We start from the raw sequence: 15,030 nt of genomic DNA, 5'->3' as shown, positions 1-15,030 counted from the left end.
GTAGAAGTGTTTGGGAAACCGGACGTGTTACTTGACTGATGCAAGTGCATTTGCAGTCCGCTGAGACAGGTAAGTTGGTGTTTTGAAGCTTAGTACACGCACAGCACAAGTTAAACCTACAGAAACGAAAACGATTTTAAGCTCTCGTCAGTAATTTACATTTTGTTTCTCCCTGCCTATGGTTTGACCGCTGACAAACAAATAATGCTCAACAAATTTACCGGATCACTGCCCAACGTAAGGTTTATGTCACAGCTGCCCGCAATTAACAGTACTGGAAATGACCAACATCATTTTTCAAATGTATTGTTTTGCATAAAAAGCTGAAAAACATAGTAAAACATAATCTTTTTCTTTTTTTTTATTAAGATGCCAAATTACAATTTTTTATTTGCAATCATTGAATAGAATAAAACATATAATATTTTGATTTTCTTCTTAGGTGGTCTAACAAATTTGCTCAGCACCGTTCGTGTAGTTCTTTTGTCTTTGTGTCAATCAATGTGGGAGACCTGCATAACATAAAAACCACTAAAACCATTTTTTCTTCTCAGTGATGCGACTAAATTACCTTAATTCAAATCTGAAAATGTGCTTTTAAATTTTTTGGTTAAACAGTACATTTGAAAATTCATAAATAACAACAATGCAATCAGGCAACATCTCCTTAGCACGGCATCAACAGTGGACTGGGTTAGAGGCAAATGCCATCCACAGGTGTCACTCATGGAAAACCATGACAGTTGCCTTGCTGGGAAAAGACTGTTTCTGTTATTTTAGCTCCCAGCTGAACAAAACTGAGTGTGTGGGCTTTTAGGAAGAGAAAATTAACAGCTGTAAATCAATGGGTTTTGCAAAAGAAAATAAGGCACTTGACAGCAAAGTGAACAAGAAAACTAATAATTTCGTTCCAATTATCTTGTTTAGAAAAAAAAAAATCAAAATTAAAAAAAATTATATTTGCTGAAATAAAATTGAATCACCCAGCCTTACTTACTCAGGCTTCTCAAATTTTCCTACATTTACAACCAGTTCTTTAACCCACTACGGTTACAAAACTCAGATGAAAAAAAATCATGAAATGAAATCTGGGAATGCACAGTGAGCTTGAGATCCCCGTTTTGTCCGATCCACTGCCTAAACTCTAATACATTTCATTCGCAGTAATCAGTGATCTACATCCACTCTTTAAGGTTCTTACGTTAGGCTTTTCACTTCAATCATCGATTAATAAAGCAAAAATTTATACCAAAGAAATCATTTCTTTTTTGTGTGTATAGCACTTTTTGCTAGCACAGTATATTCCTGAATTTCACGCTGTCATTGTAGAGTAAATGATACTGTCAAGCCAGGAGCTCACAGCTGTAAATTACTGACAAAAGCAAAAAGATCACTTTTACATGAAGAAAACCTCACTCCAGCTCCATGACCAATTGCCTTTCACTGCTCAGCAAAAAGAGATGTAAACAAGCATTAAGAGGACAAATCAGGCCTGATAATAAAAGGAACATGAAGGGCACGTGTTTGCAAGTGTTTAAGACAGACAGAGGATAGTCTGAAGCAGGAACTGGTGCATGACGTCCAGTATGCTGGAGCAGAGAGAAACATCTCATCTCTGAAGTTTGATGTCATTCAGTTTATTTCGGACATATTCTAGCTACACCATCTTGCAGGAGGTTGAGAGCTGGGTTATGTGTCCTTACTCCAGGATCACTGTGGGTGCAGAGCAGAACAAGGACTACTATAGGTGGCTGGAGTCCAAAATACTGGTGCTGGTATTGATTAGCAGGAGGCAAAACCTACTGGAGAGCAGCTGATTATACCAGGAAAGGGACCTTCTGAAAGCTCCCTTTCCTCCCAGGCACAGCATCTCTACCACAGTACCTTCCCATGTTTACGCTGCAGGGCACAGCAAAGCAGCAACCAGCTCAGCACTCCAACAACGCCCCCCTTCAACTGTCCTGGATCACCACCGTCCTGCTGCCCGCCCCAGGGCACAGTCAAGATTCATTCTTTGGTTAACTGCTGACATTTATAGAAAGAGGGTGGAGGTTCAGGTGGCACGTTGGGCCACGTAGGGTCTGGGTGGAGTTTGAGGAAATTCCGGCATGAACCGTTGGGAGGGAGCCCTGCAGCATCTGTGTGCTATTACACTATATTATCTTGTCAGAGAAAGAAGATGAGCAAGTGAGGCAGCGGGTTGTGAACGGTGGCAACGGAGCATGTGGAGAAACATAAGCTAAAGGGGAAAAGATGGAGGCAGGAATCAAAGGAGGTAAAGATGTAATTGGAGTGCAGTTAATAGTGCTGACAAGGCTGTTTGCCTATTTTGTCATTGCAAGCTTAGAGGCAGTGGAAAGAGGTGTGTGCGCGCTCTCTTAAAACAGGAGTACAGCTTCGTCGTACACCAACATTCAAACCTGCTGGATCAGAGTTAATTCACTGTCTAAACCTGCAGCAAACACTTTATACGCTTTATATCTTTCAAGCACAGATACATAATCCTCCTAAAAAAACACTTTGATTTACTTTCACATCATCGCTTGCATAGGCCCCCTGATTGAAATAAGTAGAAAATATGAACACAGTGTTGCTCACACAGAGACTTTACTTTGGCAGGCCGCCCAGGTATATTTACAGCTCTAATAGTATATCTGCCAACTCAGAGTTCTCTTTTTTTCCATCAGTTCTAGAGAACTACACCATCCTCGATCAACGGACGGTCCTGTTTGATTTCCTTTTACAAGTTCAGTTGGTGCTAAATACCAAACACCAGCCTGCTCAGGTTGTTCCTGTAGTAGTCCTCAAAATTCATTCAGCTACTTCACCAGCCCCTTGTTCCTCAGTCAGATGGACTCCAACTCTGTTATCCCGAACTGCTTCTACTCAGGAGAGTACCACAACCTGGACGGTGGAGAAGTCATTCAAGCCCAGCTCACCAAGACCACAGAGAAGAAGAAGTGTTGCATGATTTGTTGCACACCTGTTATATGGAAATGTGAGTCTATTTAATCAGTGTTGTTATTCTCGTTCCCTCATTTGTCCCAACTTCACTTCACCCCCAACCAATCACAGCAGATTATGCCGCTGCTACTGCTAACTGTTGTGAATAATAAATGGAACATAGGAAAATGTTCATTTTAATTTTGTGAAGCATATGCAGGGAAACAGGGAAAATGCTTACACATTCTTTATGACTACTAACCAATGATAGGATGTTCTGTTAATCATAAAATCTGAAGAAATTTGTGTCTACGTGCTTCTGCGATCCAATTCACTCAACAACTTTACCACCAAGACTTTCCTCTTTTGCTACAACATCTGCTTTTCAAGCACAGACATGGACCAGGTATCTGTCAAATATCTCCTTTTTTTTTCTTATTTTCTTGAGTGATATTTCTAACGTGAAATCAGGAGAGAAATCCCTCCTCCTTCAACCAGGAGCAAACTGGACAATTTGGTTGTTTGATATTTATCTGGGGGTTATTTAATGTTCCTGAGACTAAAATGTTAATACAAATTTCACAGGATGAGACATATTTCGGTGGCATGGCAGGCGTTAATAATAAAGTAAGAGGGGAGGGATCGAATTAAGTCTGTGTGGCCATTAGTTACAGCGAGGGCTGACAAAGACCCTGGCGTTTCGGAGAAAAAACCCCGTTAATCAGCCAGAGTTTCACTCGGCCTCTGATGAAGGGCAGGACGATGTGACAAGCAGAACAGATTGTTCATGGAAAAGGGGGCCACGTGCAAGAGGGGGATTAAATGAAAAGGCCAGGAGAAAAGGTGGGATTACAGAGAAGAGCAAACAGAAAGACTTGCACATTTAGGACTACATATTATTCTTGATTGTAGCCTTAAATTTCAACAGAGAAGCCAAGCAGGAGGAGGTGTGTGTTTGCAAACCACATAAAGGCACTGGGTTGCTTAGTCACACATACACACAGTGTGTTGGAAGAGCTGAATATAGCTTGAAGACGACCAAGTAAAAAGCTTACAGACAGAAATGAAATGGAACCTCTCATATACACTGACTAAAAATTATGGGGAAGATTCTTAGTAAGGTGCTAGGCCACTCTGTTCCACCACAATAGCTTCAATTCCTAACAGCTTTGGATATCTTAAGTCTCGTGAACTACTCGCGAGACAGAATACCATTCTTAAACACTATATTCGCTCAGTCTGTGTTTTGATGATGCTTCCTGTGCTAAATTTCTACCTCAGATGACTAATCAGCAGTGTGCTGCTAGTGTTCCAAATACACCTCCATGAATATATTCTGCCAACTTCCAAATGTAAGCATATCGCCTATCCTTATCAGGGTTACCGTGAGGAAAACTGTTAGTGTGGTGTGTATTGTCACCATAAAAAAGTCCTGTATAAAGAGTTACAATATTGTGTTCAAGGTCAATAGATTTATCACAGTAACTCGGACTATATAGAGCTATTTAAAACTTTCTTACTACCATTTTTTCCATTGACGACACATAGGCATACCAGGACTCTAAATATCATGTTATCTAATTAGGACTTTATAACATACATGCCAATAACAGGTTATAACCATTTAAATACATGTACAATGTTCCTGGAAATACTATACTATATTTATATTGCTGTAATACTATATACTATATTTATTGCAAAACATTTAAACACGTTTTACTTAATGAAGTGAATCCTACACGTACAATATCCTCATACATGAAAACAATATCAAATAATACTTCTAAGAAATAAAAAATACTGTTACTGAAAATTATGTATATTAAAATGGGTTTTAAACATAGCAAATAACAAAAGCCTGCACTTTGCACTTGTTTGTACTGCACTACAAACTTTTTTGTACTATAAGCACGACGAAAACAAAGTGAATGTATACAAAATACAACACTTTTCTCCTTAAAGTAAATACTGCCCTTAGAGTGAGCTGCTTTGGTGGAGGTTTGCTTCTTGTTTTTAACTTGGTTACAGTAAGTGGATTAGCGAGAATCCTGATTATTGCTTTTGTCCAAGAGCACCAACAGGGGGTCACTAGTGTAGACCCAGCCTATTGGGGCATTTGGCCCTGTTCACATGATAAACGGTGGACAGGACAGCAGAGTTTATCATGCTTCTACCAAGCTGGGGGGTGACTAAGGGCCTGACAACGGCCAACTAATGAACACAGAGGAAAACGTGTAAAACTTCAGGCAGTCAAAAGATGTTTACCTCTTAGGGCTGTTTTTAAAGAATGCAATGCTCCTTAAAAGCCTGAAAATCCTTTTTTAAACAGCATCATACAGATTAAATTGGGCTTAAATTTCAACCTTGACATCCGTTTTTGCTTTGTTTAATGGCTCAGTTCTAAAAAGTTACCACACGCTGCTTTTCAGATGCACTGACATAAAAATCATGCCTCCAACAGCACTGAGCTGAATAAATCATTACTCCATTAACAATTGAGTTACATACCATTGTTAATTAAGCCTTACATGTTTGAGCCTTTAGCTCAAAGAGATTCCTGTAACAACCTGAACCATAAGTAAATAATGGAGTGTGTATACATGCCATCTCTCAATCAGCAGCTCGCCAAACCCTCTGCTATCTGTAACGAACACGGTAAGTTAAATATTAGCCACTTCTTAAACACACTTACATGGAAATGACAGCCTGCCTGCTAGCACTTCGCTGACAGCTAGCATAGGATAAACCGCAGGGATAAACATGACATTGAGCAAGTGTCCCATAACATTAATGTAAACTACACAGAGGCTCATTATGATCACTTAACCTTCCAAACCAATCGTCTCAAACGATGAAAACGGAATTTAAGGAGCAACTGGGGGCGAAAAGGGAGGGCGGGTAATGAGCCAAACACAGGTCATTATTAGCGCACTTCATGACCTTTAAACTGTGACCTGAAGTTTGAAAAGGACCTCTGAGCTCTGGCCAAAACAAAAGAGAGAGAGCTTGAAGAACACAAAGAGATGCTTTAAAACACTCTACAAAGAAATTCATACATAAGCAAAAATGGTTTAGCATAAATCTTTACCACTTCAAAACAGCAAACACTGCGTTTTACTTAAGAGGAAACCCTTTGGATAAAAACCCTCCTTCACACTTCCTGATGTACTTATAAAGACAAGCACGTTTAGCAGGCTTCTTCATGAGCACTCCAGGAGTTTTTAGCAGGCCTCTACTGATCATCCATAAGTCACAAACGTGGTAATAACCTTTATGGACTAGTAGATCTACTCTGAGACAGTTTCTGTGTCGAGTCTGTGTAGAGGCGCAGTTTCTTATTATACCTGCCATCCAACAAGAAAAATCCCTAAAACCCTTTAAAGACAGATAGTGAAACAACAAGCGGAGAAACCAGGAACTAGTCAGCTAAACAGATTTTATTTGGTGTGTTTTAATACATGATGGCATAATCCATTTTTATCCACTTTCTTCCAACCTCTCCAATCCCCTAAGTGGTCCTTGAGCCCAGATTTGAGGCTGTTACACACAAAAAGCCCACTCGAACAAGGCTACCTTCAATTCACTGTTTTCTACATTTCTCTGTGCTGCACTTTGCTTACTGTTTATGAGCACCAACATGTTTTAGCTTGATGCAGTGCTGTTGAGTCTCTGGCTACAAAGCAAGGAATTGATGACATTTTTCAGAAACATATTATCTGTTTGTGTATTAGGTCTTTTTCTCAGTTTTGCAGAGCATATTTAAAATAGAATCAGATCGACTAATCTGATAATAGGATTCCAGGAATGAATAAGTGAAGGCTACCGTCATTTCACATTTCTTCAGCTTAAAGGACACTTCTTATGTTAACTTTCAACATCATATGTTTTTTTATTTTTCTTCGAACCCCATTTTTTTTTTACCTTTTACTAATGGGGGTCTCTTCTTTTACCTCTTTTCACTCTCTGCATTCTTACACGACTTTGTATTTAATCATTATTATTATTAATATCTGGATCTCTTCCACGGTGTGTCTTTGTCTTGTGTTCTAAACTGTGATTCAGTTCACTGGGAGGTTTGAATGCGACGGGCTGTTTCCACTGACCTGACATGTCCGTGTTATTTCCCCAGCATTACTCTTCAGAGAGTTATTCAGCGTGGTTAGCCACTCAGACATATTAAACATAAAGCCATTGATCTACTGTTGCTGCGGTGAGGACGAACAGTATGTAGGCATGTATGGAAAATACCAGCCAGGTTTACAGAGATCTCACCAAACTGGCTGTTTTTCCCGGTTTAATTTTCGACCTCATTAACTGCGGCTCAGTGTAGATTTCACACTAAATGCCGGCTCTTTTTCTACTGTAAATTTTTTAATGTACATATTAGAGATGGACCGATCCGATATTACGTATCGGTATCGGTCCGATACTGACCTAAATGACTGGATCGGATATCGGAGAAAAATAAAAAATGTAATCCGATCCATTAAATATCACGAAAGCACCTCACAAAACTTGCAACACGCCGTAACTCACCTCAGAACGTTAGCAGTCGGAGCAGTATGCATCACGTGATAGAGCGGCTGTGGCATGCGGGACCTGTGGTCTGGATAGCATTTGGAGCTTCGCTAGCAACCTGGCATTTCATCTCCGACAAAGTTATCCCCGAGAGAAGTAAAGCAAGTGTGTAAGTCCATCTCTGAATGTTTGTAAAGCATTCCTGCGTTAAGCTTAACGAGCGACTGCCTCTCGCTCTCCGGCTGCTACTTCAATCGTGAAACTGCTTAAATGATCAGCTGATCGGCTTTTCTGTCGCGAGTCCGTCTTTGTTTTTGGCCCACTTTGCACCAGAAAGAGGAAACCAGCGGCTGAACAACAGCAGCACGTTTAAGCTTGATAAGCTGTTGTTACAATTTATTTAATATTACTTTCTACTCCAGGATCTTTTTCTACGTAGCTGACGGCTGGTAACTGTGCAGGGGCGGATCTAGCAAAGTTTAGCCAGGGGGGCCGATAGGGCATTAACAGGGAAAAGGGGGCACAAAGACATACTTTTCTTTCTTATTCTCATTTAAAATGTCTAGCTTTTAATAAATAATTATCTGACACACAAAGTTTTAATTTGATGTAAAATGAATAGAAGTCAATTACTGTATATAGTGACTATTAAGTCTAATATATATACCCTAGTAAGCTATAGTACTTTTTCCTTTGGGAAGGTACCATCTGTGCAGTCTGCAATTTTGTTGAAGAAAGATGTTGAATCTATTTAATATTTCTTGAAAAATAATTGATTTCTGTGCATTTTTTTTCACACTGCATCAAATTAAGGTTGATTACGTCGATTAAGCATCATGAGGTGGCGCGTGAGGGGTGGTTCCCTATTTTTTATTTATTTATTTTTGTTGTTGCTGGGAGTTGGAACCCTATTAGTTAGGTTGCTTAATATTTACGCTAAGTACTCTTTAAAATACCAGAATAGGGAGGATGGTGTAGGTCTAAGTTTATTAGATTGATCAGTATTGCTGAACTATTAAATATTTTTTTTGTATACAGGTATAACAGAATAGCTTTAGTGTAGTTGTTGTTTTAAACTTGAGTATGAACTTGCAGACTTGCAAAATGCAGCAAGATATTTTAAAAAACAGTTTTGTTGATTAAAAAACACTATATCGGATTCATATCGGTATCGGCAGATATCCAAATTTATGATATCGGTATCGGTATCGGACATAAAAAAGTGGTATCGTGCCATCTCTAGTACATATTCAAACACTTTTCAGAGAGCTTTACCATAAATTAGTTACTCTACAACTTTCTACATGCCATTTACCTCTGTAAATACAATCACACTGCACTGTTCACAAGAATCTGTCAGTTTTGACATTCTGTAGTATATCAGCAAGAAGCTGCAGAGTATCATGTAAAGCAATCATCACAATGCAAAAAGAAGATTCAATACAAATAAGTCACACAACAGATGAGTGTTTGAAGGTCCTTCATAATGCAAGACATCACTTCTTAGAAAGTCCATTTATTAATTCAAGCGGATTACATGAACAGAGCCAAAGCTTCTTTACTTCATTAAAGTCAATCAAATAAAGCAGGTCAGCTCCGGCTGCCAGTAATTAAAAGACTTTTTTTCCTGATGGAGAAAGGCTGTCACTTTTACCAATAATGCTCACCTGTCAGCACTACTAACTTTCTGCTTCATTAGTTGTCCCCTTTCTGTGGTTGAAGCAGTTAATTCTCTCCTTGTGAGGACTTGAAATATGAACACTGTTCATATTTTCTGTCTGAAGGGAAATAAGCTGAGGCAGGTGTACACAACAGACATAAACTATACATGTTTGCACACAGTCGATAGAAAGTCTAAGGCAAAGGTACAAGCAACTGTACAATTACTTCACTGGGCCACTTAGCATAGCTGTCTCCGTGATAATTACAGTTTGGTCACATTAATGTGATGTTGTATCAGGTCCTCAAGCACAGTGTGAAGCTGGATGAATTAAGTCACGGTTCAGGGATATTTAATCATTTCAATTCTATAACTTCTTTGCTGGGCGGCACAAGAAGGTTATAGGTTCATATCTACTGAACAAAAGACACATTTACAGAAGAATACAGCCATTCTTTGGTTGCCATTTCAGTGTTTCCTCTTTAAATTAAATAAGAAGTTAATTACTGTACTGTATTAACTGAGTTTCTGGTCTTTCTTGGAACTGTCGCACGATATTTGTTTAGTCACATTTCGCTTATTCTTTGCACTGCGTGCTTAAGATGATACTACATTTAATGTACAGTATCCCTCCCTTAGTTAATTATCACAGCTTCCTCCTTCCTCGTGCCACACGGTTAAGGGAGTGCTACTGTATTTAATGTAAGCACTGTTAAGACAAACACTGGCCAGACCAAATTATTCCCTACGGGAGTCTGTTCTATGGTGGCCTATTTCTAGCTGAACTTTGTACTGTGTTCGGTCACACAAACATCAGGAAATCAAAACCACGGTGATCAAAAGTCTCTGAAATGAGCTGAAAATAATCATCACAAAACTGCTACATGATTCAAACGTAAACGTCTTTATTCCCACGAGTCTTTGGGCTCGCAAGAAGGAACAACTAATTTTAATAGAGCACAAGACTGTTCAGTACTGTAAATATTTCCTCTCAGTGCCTAACTGTATTCACAAAGATTGCACATTACTGTTCAAAACCTCCATCCAATTTCTGCAGTGGACAGTTTGTGCAAAGCTTTACGACAGTTTGCTAAAATGCTAACTAAAACCCAGACTAATAAACTTGCACTGTGCTTTCCAGCCACCAGCTAATTGGTGCACCGAGCGAACACAAAGGTCCTGGTTCAGCCTGACAGCCAGAGGAACTGACAAAGCATTTCCATTTCTGTCTTTTACGCACTCCAGCTCCACCGCTGTGCTCTTTCAGCCCTCACAAATGTCTCGTCAGACACATCTAATCTTCTCATCCCATGCTGCTCAGTCTTCCTACAGTCAGTTAACCCAGCAAAGGGCGATTAATGAGAAATTAATCTCTTTAATTCACTGCAAAGGTCTTCTCTTCTTTTAACCAGATAAGCTGCTGCTGCTGCACTTTTCCAGATTATGATAATAATAAAATTAATTTATGAAGACCAGCATGTAATACAGGATCCTCATCTCTGACTGGTCTGTAGCTGACAGGGAGAAAAAAGGCAAAATAAGACAAGAATGCATTTAGGTGGATTTTATTTTATAGCTCTTTCAATCTGTATATGCAAGTCTATCTTTTCACTAACAGAAGAAAGGAAAAAATGTGACATGATCCTCATTTCAGCTTTAACAAAACAGGTGGAGAAAAAAATCTTTATTAAAATATATCTTTGTCATTTGATGATTCACTATATAACTGCAAAACAGACCCTGAGTTCCAAAAAAAAGGAAAAAAGTTCATAAATGCATTAGTAACTTTTTCAACATTACATTTCTTTCAGCTGGGAAGTTTCACTAAGTGAAGTGAAAACTGCTCTTCCCATCTGTTAAGTGTTTTTCTCCATTCATTTCTGGAGAGATCATTAATCATTCAACAGCAACGTGCAACACAGTGGGTGTGTTTACTCGTGTGTGTTTTTATGTGTGTGCGTGTGTGTGTAACAAAACGTCAAATCCTGCCGGTTTTTGCGTTCGGCTCCATTCTAGGTGCCTATTTCCTGCTCTGCACTGTTGTCTGTTTGTTATCAGCTACCAGCTTACAGGTGACTCATGCACACAATGAACAATGAAACCATACATCAACCGGTTGCCAGGCAGCGTCCAAAACTTTGACTGACTGCAGAAATGGAGTCTGACAGTAACCTTGCAAGAAAAACACAAGCTGCAGGAAAGCATCATTTTGACTAACTTTCACAAATTTCACAAGCTGCCGGTGTTACACGAACATTTCAATTAGAAACAAAACATGAGTGCCGGTAACAGTCAGCTTTGTTTGGTAGCTGTCATATAAAAGACAAACCAGTTACTGTAATTGTGGCAGGGAAATAGGAAGTTGTGTTCACATCTTTTATGATTATTCATCACACTACTGCATTTCAACACCACAGAACTTGGAACCTTGGGAAAAACTAGCATGTTATCTTTTGTCTAGGCATTGTTCTGATTCCACTTTTATGTTGCTGTTCAGGGAGCAGAGAGTAGAAGCATCCAATCTGTGCATTTGCTGTGCTTTGTCAACAATCGCTTCCCCCGGAACTTTCTTCAGCTGCTCAACAGTAACAGCCTGGGAAGCGAGGGGAAAGTTGATCAATTCCATAATGAAAAGCTCTGTTTTGATGTGGTACAAATGAAACGCACAACACTGATTTTTTTTTTTATTTTCTGTACAATTAAACTGAAGAAGGACCAAACATTTTCAGGGATAGATAATATACGTCAAGAATCAAGAATAAACACTGTAGGCTGCAAGAATGTTGCTTGATGCCCAGTTGTAGTCCTTAATCCACAGTGAACTGGTTTTATGGGGCAACTCTAACTGCAAGGATAAATAAAGGACAGCGCCTCTATAGCTCCCTTTGTTGTTTCTTTCTAAGTGAAACTAACGGCAAAGACGCATGATTGTCTCTGCCAGTCATAAACCTGCTGAAGATTACAGTGTTTCTACTTTCGGTGATTTCTTTTCCTACTTAAAAAGTCCAGATTTTGCATAAGGTGTAAGCGTGTACTAATCAGTAAATGAATGCCCTAAAAGTAATTAAACAAACCAATCATTTCTGCATTTACCAAAACATACTGGGGCATTCCAGTGCAGTTTTCTTACATAATCACTGAGTGGAGACTGCTTCGGCATACTGGTAACCCAACTCAAACAAAATGCCTTCAGAGTGACTCCTGCAGCGCCCCGATCCCCAACGTGATCTCCATTCCAAGTTTGATACCTGTGGTTTCCCTCCATTGTGTTGTCCAGCCAGTGTCAAACCATTTTCACACCGGAGGAGCCAAACCAATGCTCGTTTTCTTGCCAACAACAACAGCTGCCATGGCAGCATTCCGGGAGGTCCACTTTTTAGGAGCAGGTCACTTCTTTGTTAAAGGGCCAACGAGAGGGGTTTTTTTTTTCAACTCTGCTCAAAGGTTGAGCAACTTGCTGAAATGAGCCAATGGCAGAGCAAAACTGAAGTCTGTTAATGAGGGAAAAGTGTCAGCATTTTAAAATAAAATGTCAGCATGTGTGTGGGGGGCACAATTTTCTTTAAAACCACAAGATTATAAATAGGGACAGAACTAACACTTCGTTTCCACCTACAAGTTCAGCACCAGTCCCCGAAAACATCAACACCTCCAACAACCTACATCAGCTTGCCGCAATATGATTGGCAGACACATTGATTAAGATGAAGCCTTCTTTTTGGGAGTGAAAAAGCTGTAAATCTTGGAAAGAGGGGGGGAGAGAGGGGGTAAGAGTCACACTCCAGTGCACCGCTTCAAAGGAAACTTCAAAACACTGATGGAGCACATGGGAGACCAAACCTCCCACCAGGCAAGACATGTCAAAGACACTCAAAGGGCTCCACGTTTAAACTCCAAGGTGTGTTCACACAAAACCAATGCTAAATAACAACACTGTGGCCTTCTCCAAGTCAGTTTTACATGGCCTCACATGGTAATCTGATATGTGATTTAAGCATTATATGTAAAATTGATATTTAAAAATCCAACTGAGTCTGTCTCTGAATTAAATGAGTACAAATATTAGAGGAAGCATAATTGCAGTGCTCATTATTAGAAGTAATAACTAAGCTATAAGCCTATAATAAGCTAAAGTTACGTTCAGGGTCCAGTTCAATAGCATTGCGCTCTTCCATCATAATTAGCTTCGCAATGCCGAAAAGTAAACAGATTTTAAAAGAAAAAGAAAAAACCGTGGACAACGTGGAGTCGTGTCCTATCAAATGATGTGGAAAAGGAAAAATATGACAAAATGCAAGATTTTAAACGGCGTCCTGTCAGGCTCCCTTCCACTCACCCGTATTCTTCTCATCGCTGCCACAATCTCCACTCGGCTGCTCGGCCGCGCCACATCCAGACTGCCAATGTACTAAAATATGACAGGTACAGCACATTAGTGAAAAAGGAAGCTGACTTTCCTTTAATTTCAAACACAAGTTCCTACAGTAAGGTAATAATCAGCCCAGCTTTGGGCAACTTTTACCTCTTGACAAGCTGACAACTTAAGTTTACTGCGTGAGCACAAAACAAATTCTCGGGAGACCCAAGAGTCTTATGCCAGTTACCTGTTTTGTTTACGGTATATACGAGTTAAACAAGGCGCTATTCAGGCACAGGTTAGTTAACGAAGAAGACTCGGTGACATAATAAAATATAAATGAAGTGCTGCGCTAACCACTTCAAAGTTACTTGGAAACTCACCTTTGCCTCGAAGTTGATCCCATGCTGGAATGCTTCCTCGTTGTGCAATGGGATCCTCAGATCGTGCCCATCATCTACGAGGTTGTACTTGGTTTTCCCAGGCATTTTGTTTCATCCAAATATTCCTACTCCACGGTGCCAATAGGATATATGCGGGAACAGCTCGGTTTACCGGGGATAAATCCAAGAAAAGCAATTCCAAATCCGATCAGTGAATGTTCTCCATAGCGGCAAAGCGTCCCGACGCTACCACACCGCCGTCAACAGCGGCCACAACTTCACCGGCGCTCCGGGAAACTGCCGGCCCGCTAACGGTCACCGCTACGGCTTTAACGACACACGCAGGCCGACACAAACAGCGTCATGCGGGGACAGATGTGTTTTCCCGACTTTTCCTGTGGCGAGTGTGGAAGTTCGTCGGGTCCTGCCTCCGGTTCAGGACTCCCCCCACCCCGCCGCCCTCATGGAGGAAAGGTGTGATTGGAGGAGTCCGGGGATCCCGCCTGTTTCCATTGGAGCAGAGACGCGCCGTGGCCATGAGGAGGAGTGGCTGAAACTCTCGTACCTGCCCCCTCCACCCCACAACCTGCCCCCCTCCCTGTTTACACACACACACACACACACACACACACACACACTATAATGGAAATAACCTGAATGACACCTATGCAAGTGGCGTGTATATTTACAGGTGTTTACTGTAAACGCTGGCTTTGGTCAGCAGTAAAATAACCTGTATGTAAACGCACTGCCTAGAGACTGATGCAAAACGATGTCCTTCAATTAGCAAAAAAGTAAATTAATTAAAAAATGTTGAATTTCATCTCTTGTGATGTTATTTAACATTTTTGGAGAGATATTGTGAAGAAGAGATAGCACGCCTTGCTTTTGATCTTTTTGCCATTAAAATAAGAAACACAGCCTTACAGGTGTAGCAAGAACACAACTGGGATTTTGAATTAAATAAAAAGGACAAGGCTACCAACTAGTGGCCACATCTGCTAACACCTAGTGGGAAGCTACTACATAAACGTGCAAGTTAAATATATTGTGATTTTTTTTAAAAGCACACCGTACTTTTATAAATATTTTTATGAATATTTTTTTTTAAAAAAGGAACCGTCACAATAAAACATGATTTTTTAATGTTATACTCATATTAACAT

General features: G+C 40.0%; 1 protein-coding gene across 3 annotated transcripts in view; it reads right to left on the bottom strand.

The window, feature by feature from the left end:
- Nucleotides 1–14,298, bottom strand: part of LOC146555141 (carboxyl-terminal PDZ ligand of neuronal nitric oxide synthase protein-like) — a 248,283-nt gene extending 233,985 nt beyond the window's left edge. For all 3 annotated transcript variants that reach the window (XM_085250812.1, XM_085250813.1, XM_085250814.1), the window contains exons 1-2: nucleotides 13,865–14,298; nucleotides 13,461–13,532 (exon numbers count right to left, since the gene is read on the bottom strand). In XM_085250812.1, coding sequence (XP_085106938.1) covers nucleotides 13,461–13,532; nucleotides 13,865–13,969 — 177 coding nt within the window. In that variant the 5' untranslated portion in view covers nucleotides 13,970–14,298. The remainder of the gene's footprint in view (nucleotides 1–13,460; nucleotides 13,533–13,864) is intronic.
- Nucleotides 14,299–15,030: the final 732 nt, after the last annotated feature.

Source organism: Mchenga conophoros, linkage group LG17, assembly GCF_057382185.1.
Source record: "Mchenga conophoros isolate Kocher_MC1m ecotype Shallow Benthic linkage group LG17, M_conophoros_male_GT1.1, whole genome shotgun sequence".
NCBI lineage: Eukaryota > Metazoa > Chordata > Actinopteri > Cichliformes > Cichlidae > Mchenga > Mchenga conophoros.
This window is presented reverse-complemented; position numbering and strand designations above follow the sequence as displayed.